Source organism: Sarcophilus harrisii, chromosome 2 (assembly GCF_902635505.1).
Source record: "Sarcophilus harrisii chromosome 2, mSarHar1.11, whole genome shotgun sequence".
Taxonomy (NCBI): Eukaryota; Metazoa; Chordata; class Mammalia; order Dasyuromorphia; family Dasyuridae; genus Sarcophilus; species Sarcophilus harrisii.
The window spans coordinates 639,280,577-639,295,346 of NC_045427.1; the positions used below are offsets into that span (position 1 = coordinate 639,280,577).

General features: G+C 38.6%; 1 protein-coding gene across 2 annotated transcripts in view; it reads right to left on the reverse strand.

The window, feature by feature from the left end:
• Nucleotides 1–4,130: 4,130 nt before the first annotated feature.
• Nucleotides 4,131–14,770, reverse strand: part of REEP3 (receptor accessory protein 3) — an 84,393-nt gene continuing 73,753 nt past the window's right edge. Inside the window, exons 6-8 of one of the 2 annotated variants that reach the window (XM_031956893.1) lie at nucleotides 14,539–14,686; nucleotides 8,763–8,887; nucleotides 4,131–7,934 (exon numbers count right to left, since the gene is read on the reverse strand). In XM_031956893.1, the coding sequence (XP_031812753.1) occupies nucleotides 7,878–7,934; nucleotides 8,763–8,887; nucleotides 14,539–14,686 (330 nt within the window). In that variant the 3' untranslated portion in view covers nucleotides 4,131–7,877. Of the gene's footprint in view, nucleotides 7,935–8,762; nucleotides 8,909–14,538; nucleotides 14,687–14,770 lie in introns of both variants that reach the window. The other variant, XM_031956892.1, reaches the window with a different exon arrangement.

The following is a 14,770-nucleotide window of genomic DNA, read 5'->3' on the forward strand; positions in this document are numbered from 1 at the left end:
GAGGAGTTTAGCAGACTTAACCATAGTTAGTTATAAATAAGGTGATGGATGCTGGTAGAAGGAAGACACTCTAGTGGGCAGAGAAAGAATACTTCATAGTGAGCTTAGTCCTTGACTTAGGTCACTACTGTGTTGTTGGTTTTTTAAATTTTTTCTTGGGGAATCTAGTTGGTACAGTGGATAGAGCATCAGCCCTGAAGTCAGGAGGACCTGAGTTTAAATCTGCCCCCAGACACTTATTACCTGCTAGCTGTGTGACCCTGGGCGAGTCACTTAACTCCAAATGCAACAGGAAAAAAAGATTTTCTTTATAGTACTTTTTTGTTATTGAATTTAAAAAAGTCTCCCACATAACTCGGCACAGACAAGTTGCCTCAGAAAAATTTCAATGTATTTCATCTTCCTTTTCTTTATCTTCCCATATGATCTGTGCTGAAACATTTAGTATATGCTGATTAGCATTCACCATCATTACTGTAGAAAATTTTAGAGCTGGAGAAGACTTTGGAGGTCACGTAGTCGATTCAATCCTAGACAACAAACGTTATGCACAAGGCATGGCAAGGAAGGTATACTCTTAGGGGACACAGATGGAAAATCTGAGCCTTGCCTTTGGCTGATAACAATCCGGGGAGGGTGGGATGAGCGGATGGGCCATCCACGGATGTCACGAGGCTAGAATGTGATTAAGGGCAGAGGATGAGGTCTAGACAAAATGCTGCAAGAATCACTGGGAGAAAGAGTTCATTTTCAGCTTGGAGGTGGGTGTTGTTGTGGAACCTGAGGTGGGCTTTGAAGAACAAGGTTTCCATAGGTGATGGAGAGGAAGTGCCCTCTGGGTTAAGGAGACAGCCTGCATTCAATTAATGGGCAACAGCTGCAGACCACAAGACGAGATGAGAGAACAGCATGTTGCTCAGTTTGGCGGTAACACATCCGAGAAAAGGGAGGGAAGGTAAATAAAATTGGAAAAGGCAGACTGAGGAGTGTGCATTTTTGTCCTAGGGGCTAGGAAGATCCCGTAGGGGTTGTGTGAAAAATTGATTGCAGAAGGGAAAATTGGAGGCAGGGCAATCTCTCACTTCCACCTCCTCTCCCCAAACTAGGCCATCACCCCCAAGTCAGTGTCTTGGCGATTCTTGCTAGGACTAATTAGGACCTCCAGCCGGAAGTCTTTCTCCTTTCCATCTAGCCCTACAGAGCTGCCAAATTGACATCCCAAAGCACAGATCTGACCGAAGTATGCTCGGGCCCTTAGCACACAACCAAACTCTGCTGTATAAGTCACTGTGCTTTACAATCTGGCTCCAGTTACCTTTCCAAGCATCCCTCCCCTGGTCCTGTACTCTACCAGAGTGGCCAACTGGTTGCTGTTCCTTGTACCTAGAAGTCCATCCCCTATCTCTCTGCCAGGGGATATATGTCTCTCTGCATTTCCATTTTTGCCTCTTAGAATCTCTTAGTTCAAGGGATATCTACTACAAGAGGCTTTTTCTTATTTTTCCGGTTACTCTGAATTTGAATGACCATGACCTTTACACATAATACATAGGGTATCTATTACAGTATTTATGAAAACATGCAGATTTTTTTCCCTTGATAGAATGGAAGATCTTTGAGGACAGGAACTGTTTTCATTTTGATCTTCACAGTGACTAGGAACATAATGGGTACCTGAGGTTAAAGTTTGTTTGTCAACTGAAAGAGCAACTTGAGATTTGGAACCTGAGTGATCATCAGAACCATTTGGTACTGGCGAAGAAATAGGGCAGCCCATCAGTGGAACAGGTTAGGTTCACAGGACAAAACAGTCAATGACTATAGCAATCTAGTGTTTGACAAAGCCAGAGACCCAGCTTTGGGGATAAGAACTCGCTATGACAAAAACTGCTGGGAAAATTGAGATTTGGAACCTGGGTGTCTGGAAAGATGGTGGTCCCACTGGCAGGAAGGAGAGATTTTTTTCTTAAAACATATTGTTTTACAGCAAAATAACGTTTTGGTCATGTATACTTATTGTGTATCTAATTTATATTTTAATATATTTAACATCTACTGGTCATGCTGCCATCTAGGGGAGGGGGTGGGGGGGTAAAAGGTGAAAAATTGGAACAAGAGGTTTGGCAATTGTTAATGCTGTAAAGTTACCCATGCATATATCCTGTAAATAAAAGGCTATTAAATAAAAAACAAACAAAAAACAAAACAAAACAAAAAAAAAAAAACATATTGTTTGTAAATAGCAGCATTATGTCCAGGTGGAAGTTGTCCATAAGTGCAAGGTTCTATTAGGTGGCTTTTCCCCTCCCCCCCAAGACCCACTGTTCTCAAGCACTCTGGGGGACTACTCAATGAGAAGGCTGTGGAAGGGCTTCTTGGCCAAGCATGGTGTGGATGAGGTGATCCAGGAGGGTTGATCTCTTGAGTTGTGATTATGCAAATGTGGGACTGGAGGAAGAAGGGAAGAAAGCCCAGGGATGAATAGATTTAGTGGTTGTTTGCATAGATGGGATGATTAAAGGCTAAGAATGAGTCAGATAGGAAAGTAAGGAGAAGTAATGAGAAGACTGATGATAGAACACTGGGGAAAACTCAAGTCAGTGGGGGGATGAGGGAATCCGTGATGGATAGTGAAAAGTCAGACAGGCAGAGAGAGACCCAGGCAGGAACCATGTCAGACAAGTGAGGAAGGAGAGATTAAATAAAAAGGATTGAGTTAAAAGCCACTGGGAAGCAGTTTCAATGAGATACATTCCAGGTATTTAGGGAAAAACTGGAGATGGTTGAGTGTAGACTTTCTGCAAGTTTAATAGACATTCCAGGTATTTAGGGAAAAACTGAAGATAGTTGAGTATAGACTTTCTGGAAGTTTAATAGAAAAGATAGAGAAATAAGCTTGAGTAAAATAGCAGTATAGGATTATGGGAAAGTTTTTTTTTTTTTTTTTTTTTTTTTTTTAGCAGGGGGTGAGGTGGAGGGAGAGTTACCAGTAGGGAAAATGTTTGTTTATAGACAGATGAAACTGGAGAAGCAGACTGCTTGAAGATGAAAAAGGAGAAAGAGATGGGAATAAGCATTTATATTGAGCCTACTAAGTGCCAGACACTTTAAAATAGTATTCCATTTGGCCTCGAGTTTTGTAAAGACCACACCAACCTGTCAGTTATACAATCAGCCAATCAGAAAGGCTTCTGGAAACCCAAGGCTGCCTGACATACCAGTGATCCTCTGTGAGAGAGCTCTAACAAAATTTGGAGATGTCTGCAGCTCCCAGTAACCAAATAGCTCAAGGGCAACCTTGAGCTGCAGACTGAAGACTTTGCTTGGGTCTTTCTAAATACCCTGGCTTATGGTGTCTCCAGATGCCTTCTCCCTTAACCCCAATCTAAAGCCTCTAGAAACATTATCTTGCTGTTCCCCAAACCCCTTGAGCAGCTGAGCACTCCCTCCCTGCTCCCTTGCATGATCTTCTCTCTCCTGCAAGCCTTTCCTCAGACAATAAAGCTTTGTAATCTGTGACTGTACTCTGTCTCATTTCAGACTCCTGTAGGGGGCTTTTGTTAACACATCTTTGAGGGAGGTGTCATTATTCCCATTTAACAGCTGAGAAAACAGAGGTTAAACAGAGATTAAGGCAAGCCAGGGACAAAAGTAATAAGTGTCTGAGGCAGAATTTGACCTCAGGTTTTCCTGATCCAGAACCAGGACTCTGGACAGAGTCAGAGTTCTGAGGACTGATTTATGGTGCAGAGTCTTTTTGTAGAGTGGGGGACTATGCAAAGGAAGCAGCTGATCCAGGGAGTGGAAATGGGTTCCCTGCCACTGGAAGGTTTTTGGTTAGCCACTGGCAGGTGGCTTCTTCTTCTTGTAGTCTGGGCTTCTGAAGACCCTGCCAGTTCTGAGATTCTGATACAGTAAATAAGTGTTTGATGATGAGGGAGTTCAGAACAGGCAGCCTCAGTATTTTCTGTAAAGGCTGTTAGGTCATCTGCTAAAAGAAAGGAGCTCAGAGGTTAAGTCTGTTGGAGGTTGAAAGCTATTCAGGAGTGGGCTGGAGGGCCACATGTAGTAGTGACAGCTGGAGCACTGCACATGTGCAATCTGACATAAGAAATGATTCAGTTCATAACTAGTAAATCCGAAGTTTATTGAATTTTCAAAAACACACAGCATGATAAAAATACCCGCAACACTGTTTAAATAATTTACAAAAGTTGACATAATATGCAATAAGATTTTTCTTCAAGCTATTACACAGTTTCTTAAAAGTATTAGAGTAGAAAATATTAAACCTTAAAAATTTAAAAACTTTTACATTAAATTCTGGGTCACTTGATTTAGGAGTTAAGTCTTGAAAATATTTTAACTTAAAATTTTTTAAATATTAAAAAAAAGAAAGAAAAAGCTTTAGTTTTAAAATATGCCATGCATTGCTACAAAGTAGCAAAATAAAGTAGCATAATTCTCAACAGCTATTTTTGTTTTAGAAATGAATTACTCAGTATATAGAGAAACTCTGGTTATATTGATTTAAACACATACTTTTCCCTTAGAATTCTCTTGATAGAAAGGATCAAAATTAAAATTTGAAAGAAGACACTCTAATTAAAACAAGTATGGGGCCTGGTGTGTGATGTTTTGATGAAAGTTAATATTTAACAAAACAAAGTTCAAACATTTTTTGAGGAACAAACTGTTTCAGTCGAGAAAGAAAAAAAGGAAAGCACATTTTAATTCATATTTTTCAGTTATTCCTGTTATATAACTCATAACACTGTATAATTCTTTGGTGGTGACGTGGATTAAGTTCCCTGAAAATGCTTAAAAATTTTTGTTATATATAACCAATAAAATATGGTCAAGTAACCATGGCTGATAATGATGGCTATGTCATTCTCTAACCAAAATCTAGTGTTTATGGTACATTCAAAAAGGCCCCGGGAAGGTCTGAATGCATTGAATGTGTTTGTACTTGTGTAAACAAACACATTTTCGTCAATATTTCTGGCTCACTTTAAAAGAAAAATATTACAGGTTGCCAGGGTAAATGATGAATTCTTGCTACTGTGAATAAACTTCTGAAATATCTATTTTTTGTTAACGACAAACTATTTCTATAACATAACAAAATAAGAACAGATAAACTTAAGTGGTTGCAGGAAAAGTGCTACAAATAGGCAAGGGCATTTGCTGACTGGCTGGCATAGGCTAACAGAGGGGGCTTCCTGGCAGTGCCTCTTAGGGATGAAGCACCTTGATTGGAAAAGCCATCCTCATCTCCCACGAGATTCAAGAATAGAAGACAATGAACAAAAAGGAATTTACTGTTAATGAAGGAGAATGAGAAAAAAGGGATCTGTTTAAAAATTAGAAATCTTGTGGAACACTGGACTCTAAAACACAAGTAAAATTCATGGGGTGAGGGGGAACTGGATTAAAGAAGCATTAAGAACAATATTCCAAAAACAAGTAATAGGGAAAAGGGGGAGAGGAAGTGAAAAGTGCCCCCCCCCCCAAAAAAAAAAAAAAAAAAGGCACAGAGCAAATTGTACCAACTATCTGTATCCTCTGAAAATGGGCTCCAGAAATCTTTGGGGAGGAAGAGGGAATTTTTTTTAAAAATTTCTTTACAATTATGAAAGGCTTCTTTTCTAATCTTGACTTAGGGAGCTATGCTTTTAGAAAAAAAAAATCAGTTATCTAGAAGATTTCATTTCCTCCAAAGTAGAAATCGTGTCTGCCTTTCTCCTACTGAGCAATATTGTATCCTATGATGGAAGATCAGAAAGATAAAGGGATAAACTACAGACCCTGCAAAGTGGAGTTTAGTCACAAAATGGTCCACAAGAAGTCAATTAGAACTCTTCAAGGTTTCACAGAATTGAAGAGTAATGACCGACAGGACCAGTAAGTTTTCTAACATGATTTTCTCTAACTTGCAATGAATAAGCCCAGCATTATGAGCATGTAAACAAAGCTTTCTCCCTGAAGAGCTGGTGATCATAAATCCTAGTGATCCAGGAGAGAAAATAGTGAATTCTCTTAAACAAATGATCAAGGAAAAGACAATTATGCAGTTGCTCTTATGAGTAACTGTGGGAAAAAAAGGTGTTACTAATTTTTGTTAATGAGCAAGAGAAGACAGGCCCTCAGTGCAAAGTGCACTTTCATCAATTAGGGCACGATTTCCAAGCAAACCTTCTTTTCCCCATCACTGGAACACTCCCATTCTAGAGAAGGATGAGGACAAAAGAACCAAGGGCTTTCACTGTCATAATTTTTTTTTTGAGGGGGGTAAGGGACAGATTGGTGGAAGGAAGAACAGTACAAGAGTTGGGGGAACTAGTAGGATATCAGAATAAAACTTCTGAACAAAAATAATTCCATCTGCAATTCAAGTGTGAGATAGCTAAAATTTCACTTCTAATCACTAAATGGTCATCAGTTCTTTCTGGTAAGGATCCAATTTCAAAAAACATATATTGTTTCATAGTCAAAAGACTCTGTCTTTTAAAAAAAATTACATGGCATCACATTCAAAAGACTTTGGTTTTCAATGTGAAGAAAGCAATTCAGGTATTATATAGTACTAAGAGTCCATTATTCAAGCCCCAATAATTTAAAACCTCCAACTTTTTGCTAAAAAGAAGATTCATTAGGATACATTTTCCTCAGATAGAAATGGTTTTTCAGATGAAAGAAAGATAACAATCTTTGTATTTCACATCCTCAGGGGAGATTTCTTAGCCAGAAGAGGAGTGATTCAATGAAACAGATCTGGCCAATGCCAGACTCAAAAATCGATCAGTAAGATTCACATAAAACCAATAATTTATGCTTCAAGCTTTGAGTTATTTCATGAAATTGGGGTGTTGTGTGGGATCACTAACCATACTATGTTTAAGCTAGCATTTTTTACAAAAGTAAAATGCTTCATAAGTATTATTAATAAAGAACTTACTATATTTAAGTGCCAAAACAGAACCGCAAATGCAAAAGTAGGTTATCAATCACATGTTGCTTCTCATTCATGAGAAGGTAATTAAGAAAAAAAAAACTCAAATAGATATTTAATGAAAAGGTCAGTTATGTTTCGTGTTTCCAGAATCAAAATACATTTAAAGAAATAAAGCCACAGGAAGAGAAGTTAAAGAACAAAGGACATATATGACATAGCAAAATGAGACAAAGAATGATGAAAATAGTTTCAATAAAAGAAAAAATTGTACAGCTGTAAATAATAAGTAAACAATTTCAAGTGTGCAAAGCTGTACTGGTATAAAAGTGCTGGATGTAGATACCTGGTTTTCAAATTAAAAGTTTTAAAACTTGGTGAGAGTTAGGAGACCAGGAAATCTTACAAACGTAAAATAGCTAAGGATATATAAAATGTAACTTATCATCTCTCTCCTTCTGCGTTTTACTGTACCAATGCAAATGTTTAGAACAAATCGGTCTCTTTCATAATTCATCATAAATGGAGGTAAGCAAATTACAATACCCATAAAGGCTTTGTAAGGTTTCCTGAACCACAAAAATGTTCAAGTATACTAAAGAAGTTTTTTGTGTGTGCTTTTGCTTGTACAGCAAACACTCAATTAGTGTTAACTAACTTAGGAAAGGGTAATACTTTCTATCACTTATAATTTACCTTAGAGTTGAAAGAACTAATTTTACATAAATAGATTTTAATAATGGAGAATATTAAGTAATAATTAGAGAAATAAAACCTATTCATAGATTTAACAGATTAAAAAACTATTTCTAATTGTCCTATCATCACCATTTCTTGAGGAATTATTTTAAATGGACAAATACATGATGAATTGAAGTCAAGTTATTGCATTACAGCAGTTTACTTGGAGATATTTGGTCAACTAAAAATACACCTGTGGTCTCTTCTTCACTTTATATTTTAATGAGCCATACCGTACCTAAGGAGAGAAGCATGAGATATCATTATAAATGAGTCACTGATTATAGCTTATTAAATATGGCTATTTGAAATCCCAATTTCTCTTGCTAAGCATTTAACTTTAAATCAGTAAACTATTAAGCCACGAATGTTATAAGCTGTTCATTCTCTATTAACTGCCATTATTTCATCAGATTTTTTTTTTTGGTGGTAAAAGTTATGCTTCAATTAACCCACAGATATGCATACGTATATAACATCGTACAAAATCCTTAAAAATCTAAGTTTAATTATGGTGGAACAATGAAAAATATAACCCCAGTTGTAGTGCGCTCGTCATAGTAAATTCTGGTCTTTGGTCTCCCAATCAATGAATATACTTCTGCTTTTTTCATTGGCTTTTAGAATGATGACCCTGATAGACTGGATGATTCCACATTGTCCTGTTTTTAAGCACAGTGGTAGAGACAGTGTTCAGTGTATGTTGACATATCCCATCCCATTTTTGAAGGGAAGCAGTTACAAACAAAGTCAGCCATGTTTGCTTTTTGGCAGGTGCCTTCTCAGCCTGTGTGCAGGGCTAGCTCTGACTACAGAGAATTCGGTTCACTGGAATATTTGATTAACTAGAACATCCCATTGCCCATCTGTTATCTTACTAGATAGTGAAGAGTTAGCCCTATTTTGAGTTTCTTGAACCCTTCAGAACTCTGATGTCCATAATGTCTGCCTTCCTATTTATTTACCATACCAAAGTTCCCTTAGCCTTCTTAGTGAATGAGAACGCTCTAGGAAGATAAGTCCCATAAATCCTAATCAAGGGCAATAAACAATATACTTGACTGACCTCTTTGCGACTTTTGATGGTTTTCACAGACTTCATGCTTTGGGATCTTCGAAGGCCTCTGTGTGTTAACATTTCATCATCTGAATACGGCCCATCACCATCTTCATCTGTTTTCTCATCTCCATCTTTTGAGAGAATTCCATAATCTGAACATATTGACAAAGTGAGTAAGTCCTGAGGGCATGCTGCCATTTCCTCCTCACACTCTTACCAGCAGCTCTCCCCCATTCCCTTCCAATAATAATTGTTCACTCTATCAAGCTCAAGCAGGAACCTCATCTAAAAGGTTTGGCATGAAAAACAAGAATATGAAAAGAAAATCAATCAACTAGAAGAGGAGATCCAGAGTTTTAACAAAGAAAATGATTCTATGAAAATTAGAATGGGGTAAAAGGAAGCCAGTGAAACTATAAGAGACTTAGCAAATGACAAAACAAAATATAAAGAATGAAAAAATAGAAGAGAATGTGAAGCATAAGAAAAACAACAGATACAGAGAAGAGATCAAGTAAAAACATAAGAATATTTAGATTGCCTAAAAGCCATAACCAAGAAAAGAACCTTGATACAGTAATGCAAAAAATAATCAAAGAAAATTATCCTAAAGTAATAGAACAAGAGGGGAAAGTACAAACAGAAAAAAGTCCCCAAATCAAAGATAAAATTCCACAAGAAAAAAAAAAAACAAACTTCAAATATGCTGGAGTTACAATTAGAATTATACAGGATTTATCAGCAGCTACAATAAAAGACTACAGGTTCTGGAATATTACATATTGATAATGAAAAGAACTAGGCTTGAGGCCAAAAATATTTTATCTACCAAAATTAAGTATGATACTGAATGAAAAAAAAAAAAAGACATTCAACGAACTCTTAGATTTTCAGAATTTTGTGTCAAACAAACCTTAATTCAATAGAAAATTTAACATGTAAGAGCTAAACTTAAAGATTACTTTTAAGAGACTCAATAAGGACAAACTCCCCCAGGCAATTGGGGTTAATTGACTTGCCCAGGGTCACACAGCTAGGAGGTGTTAAGTGTCTGAGGTCGGATTTGAACTCAAGTTCAGAGCTGGTGCTCTATCCACTGTACCACCTAGCTGCCCCAGGGCAAACTATTTATTTATGTTTTACATGTAGAAATATAAACCACATGTCTAAGATTAACATCAGCAATTGAGTAATCCAAAAGAAAGATTTGGTCAGAGTTGAATAGGATCTGACTTGAAAGGGTAAAAATAGTAATTAATTATGCTTTATGGATGAAGTACAGAGGAAGAACTGACAGAGACATTATTTAGGGGAGGAAGACTGGGAGTTTTGAAAATCTACTTAAATTGGGAATGAGTTAAATTTATACCAAGAAGGGTATAGCACTCTAAAATCTATAAAGAAATATAGGGGAAGGGAACAGTGTAAAGTGGGGTAAAGAAGAGGGTGTAGATTTATGGCAGTGGGGCAAGGTGTAGATCACTGGGAAAGGGTTAAAGAGGGAGGGAAAGGGTGGCATAGGATAAAGTGGGGTACAGAAGGGGGTTTAGATTAATGGGAATGGGACAAGGTGTGTAAATAAATGAGAATGGGATAGAGACAGAAAAGGCGGGGGGGAGGGGGAGAGAGGAGAAAAGAAGGGAGGGATCCATGGGTGAGGGAAGGTTAAGAAATAGCAAGGCAAGTTAAGGAATAGGATTAAAAGCAGAAGAGTTATCAGGGATAGGAAAGAAAGAGATATGCACAAACATAACAATAATCAAGAGTAGAATTTATTAGGGGAAAAAAAAAGGCTAATAATTACTGATCTCAGACATCAAACAAAGATTCAATCAAGAGAGAAATCTACATTATATATCAGCCATAATAATATTATTGCAGATGTCTATGTATGTGTAAATATGTGTATATATAATATAAATATGTGTACATAAATACATCTGTATTTAACTATAACCTACTTGGGGAAAGTGGGGCGAGGCAGGGATAAAAAGGGGAAAAAAGAATAAAATAAAAAGTGCATAGCAGACAGCAAAAGAATAACCTACAAGAAGCAAAGAAAAGATGGACAGTCACAAATATAATGCCTTCTATACTATATATGCTTTCTTGAAATGGGAATTTATTGCTATATATTTCGAATCCTTTCTGATGTTCTGCTAAGCACATGACAATGGTTCCTCCCCTCCCCCACCTTCTATCTTTTTCCTTTTATTCCCCTTATTTTGTATTTAAGTTTTAAATAAATGAGTTTTTTAAAAAAAATATTGGCTTGGCTAATGCCAATACTATATTTTCCTGCAACAGTTATTTAAAGTTTAGACTTGATCACTTTGCTTTGTTCATGTTTTTCTCTCCATAGATTATATGCTTTTTGAGGGAAGAGTTCAATAAGTCTTCTGCTTTCCCAATACCACCTAAAGCAGGGTTTTATACAAAGTAACTACTCAATAAATGGTTTGTTAAAAAAAAAAAAAAGATAAGAAAGTACAACTAGAAACATTTTAGTTTTATCTTATGAAGCTGTTAGAAATTCTGAGTTGAAAAGAGTAAAATGAAAATCAATTATATTCTTTTGAATCTAAAAGAAATAGATTGTCTTTAGACAATAAGCATGATTAGGTGGGAGAGGAAATTGATCTTAGGAAATCAACCCATGCCACATGATTCAGGTACCATTATGTTACTCATTATTCTGTTTGCTACAGCCCTTTAAAGCTCTCTAGTACCAGAGAATCAATTCCCTGATGCTAATTTGAAGGAACCAAGCCCTCCGCCCCCACATGCACTTCTCTGCCTTGAATGTGGACTCAATATTTTAAGTTATAACATAATAAAGACACAGAAACTTTACTGAGCTGAACTTTCTTTGGCAAACTTTTCCCTAAGGTCTGAACCAGGACCAAATTCAACTGAAAAAAAAAAAAAAAAAAAAAAAAGGATGTAGATGATTTGGGACAGTTCATCCAGAATCGTGCAAAAACTGCCTTTGAAAGAGCCTAGGAGCAAGAACAAGAGAGGCCAGCAGAAGCTGAGGGGTGTCTCAGTGTGTCCAGTGGTTTCAACCAAGACCACAGAGAACGGGCCAAAAGCAGGCGAAGAAGAGAGACTGACCTTGGACCAGAGGATAAAAGAAGGGTTGACCTAAAGGAAAGGGAAGTCAAGAAGTCAAGACCAAGAGGCTAGGGTAGAAAATCCATAGGAAATTTTCACCCCAGGATTTGGTGACTTTTGGGAAATTACTTCTGTAATTTTGTGAGATCTTTTGGATCACATATGATTTCTTTCCCCTCTTAGAAACCAAGAGAACCAATTACAATACTCTGTAAAACAGTCTGACCAGATTTAAAATCTGAATTTCCTTTTTATCACGATTGCTTTCTCTCCTGCTGTTGTGCGGCTTGTTCTCTTTAAAAAAAAAAAAAAAAAAAAAAAAAAGAACTCTTTGTTGCTTGGAGAGAAAAGAGACTGACAGAGGCAGAAGGAGAAGCATCATTATAGGCCCCCTGGCCAGAAGGAGCTGGAGAGCCCGCTGGAAGCCTGCTATGTTAGTGATGAGGAGTATCTGCTGGGTCACTCTGACCATAGCAGACAGGCTGATCATTTCTTCCTATAATAATAATAATTTCATCCTTCCAAAGGCAGAGAAAGCAACAAAGGGAAATGCCATTCTCGAACTAATTCTTACCACCAAGGAAGAATTGGTGGACAGAGTAGAAATGATGAGAATCTTAGGCAGAGAATCTGCCCTCTTTTGAGTGAGACAGAGAAGAGAGCCAGACAGTGTCCCCTGCCCATGAGGTGGGGGTGGGAGAGGATCTGGGAGGATTCAAAGGGCCCCAAGAGCCAGCCTCCAGAGATGGCCACCAGCCGCTCTCCCATGACCACTTCGGAGGCCCCTCACCACGCTTCCAGTCTTCTCAGCCTCCCTGGTACCCACTCAAGCCAAGGCCTCTGGGCGGCCCTCCATGCTGGATGCTCTCCCAGCTTCACAATGTCCTCCCTCACAGACTTGCTTCCAAATCTCACCTTCTTCAAGGACCCTTTCTTGGTTGCCCCTTAATGTCGGTGTCTCTCTTCTGCTCATTTCTCATGTGCAGCTGCCCTGTCCACAGTTGTTTACACAGAGCCATCTTCCCTTTTAGACCGTGAGCTGCTTGCGAAGAGAGACTTTGTTTTGCCTTTCTTTGTATCCCCAGAGCTTAACTCTGTGCCTGGCACACGGTGGGTACTTGATAATGCCAGCTGACTGACATTGTTCTAAATCATGAATAATCTCTGGATGATGACTGTCATCTGTATCATCCACACCTTTATCCACGTCACTGATAAAAAAAATTAAACACCATTGTATCCTGGGCTGCAGGGAAGATGAAATAGGGGTAAATGTAATGCTGCAATGTGGGCTCAAAAGATCCTTCACCAGTCCCAGGGAGAGGAAGCCTGATTAGAAAGCAGTCTGGCTGAATGGAATCGGTGGGGTTGAGTGAACTGTAGCCTCGAGAAGTCGATTGACTTATGGCAGCCAAAACTAAAAGGCTCTTGGGGTGCATTGAGAGTGGCAGAAAATGCAGAGCCGCAGGAAGGGGCACTTGTGCTGCCCAGTTCTGGGCCATTTTAGGATGAAAGTGGATAAGCTGGAGGCCGTCCAGAGAGGACAGTGCTCTTTAGACTTGGAGGACTGTCACACGGAGAAGGGGTCACATGGAAGGGGTCACTTGGGCCCCCAAGTAGGAATAGGGCTCCTATGTGGATGTCAGGGAGGCAGACTCCCAACACTTACAATTTTCCAGCTGTGGAGTGCTCACCTCAGGAAGGAGTGGGGTCCCCAGGCCAAGAGGAATGTGCAGGGGTCTCTGCACAAATAAGGATGGGAGGAGTCCCTGGCTTCTGGAACCCCTTCCAGCTCTAAAAAGCTGGATTTCAAATACCACTATCTCTAGGAAAAATTAGGATTTGATTACATATGACCCCCATAGGACTAATTACCATATACTGCAAATGACTTCACCAGAAGGGGTTTATCAGTCTAAGCCCCATGTTTGGCGTCCCACCATCTAAGAGCACTGCCCAAAGCACCAAGAGGTTGGGTGACTTGTATGTGTCCGAAGCAGTAAAGAAAAAGGCTGAGTTTTATTATTACTGTTTTGTGTCTCAGCCCCAGTACTATTTATAACAATTAGATCTAATTAGCACGTCATACAGAGATCCCATGTTTAATCAGATTTATCTTCTCCATTACCTTACCCAAGAATTCACACATTATTAAATGAACTAATTTGTCATCATTTGTAACTAACAACATTCGAAGATTGCCCAAGAAGAAAATTCCTTAAATGCTGTAAAAACAGAAGGAGTATAAACAGTGTGTTTGGAGATAGGTTTTGTCAGACACCATTCCCACAATGCTCTGAGTGCGGGTGCAGCCCACTGGTGTCTCCTGCAATCGGGAGAAGTCCCTTAATGCCAGAGGCTTCCAGGAGGTGATTTTGGATCCTGAGAGTGATTTTGCTTTATCTCCTCTTTTAAGTCAAACACCTAACAAAGCTTACTTATGGAAAAGGTACAGAAAGAAGAACAAGGAAAAGTACAATTTAAACTTTTAAGAGCCCCAGACAAATGCTGAGAATAAAAGGCAGATTCATAAAAACAAATCTGCTGAAGACACGGCATATTTCAGGCTTAAGCACTTAGCCCCATTTCCTGCCCCACCATATCCCTAACAGCCTGAGAATCCATATCTCAAATGATGGAAGCAGCTGCTCAATGGCCAAACACACACCTGTGGCTTCACTGGGAGCTGCTTTCAGTTTCTTTTTTGGTTCAGGGGCAGGCTGAAAGGGCCTCGATCCCACAGGCTCATCTCCTTGAATGGCTGTTAAATCATGCATGCTGAAACTTCTCAAACGTTCGGTGATTGCTCCTTGACTCTACAGGACAGAAAAAAGTGGCACAGCTCAAAAAAAAAAAAAAAAAAAAAAAAAAAAAAAAGAGAGAGACTATGTGTTTCCAGT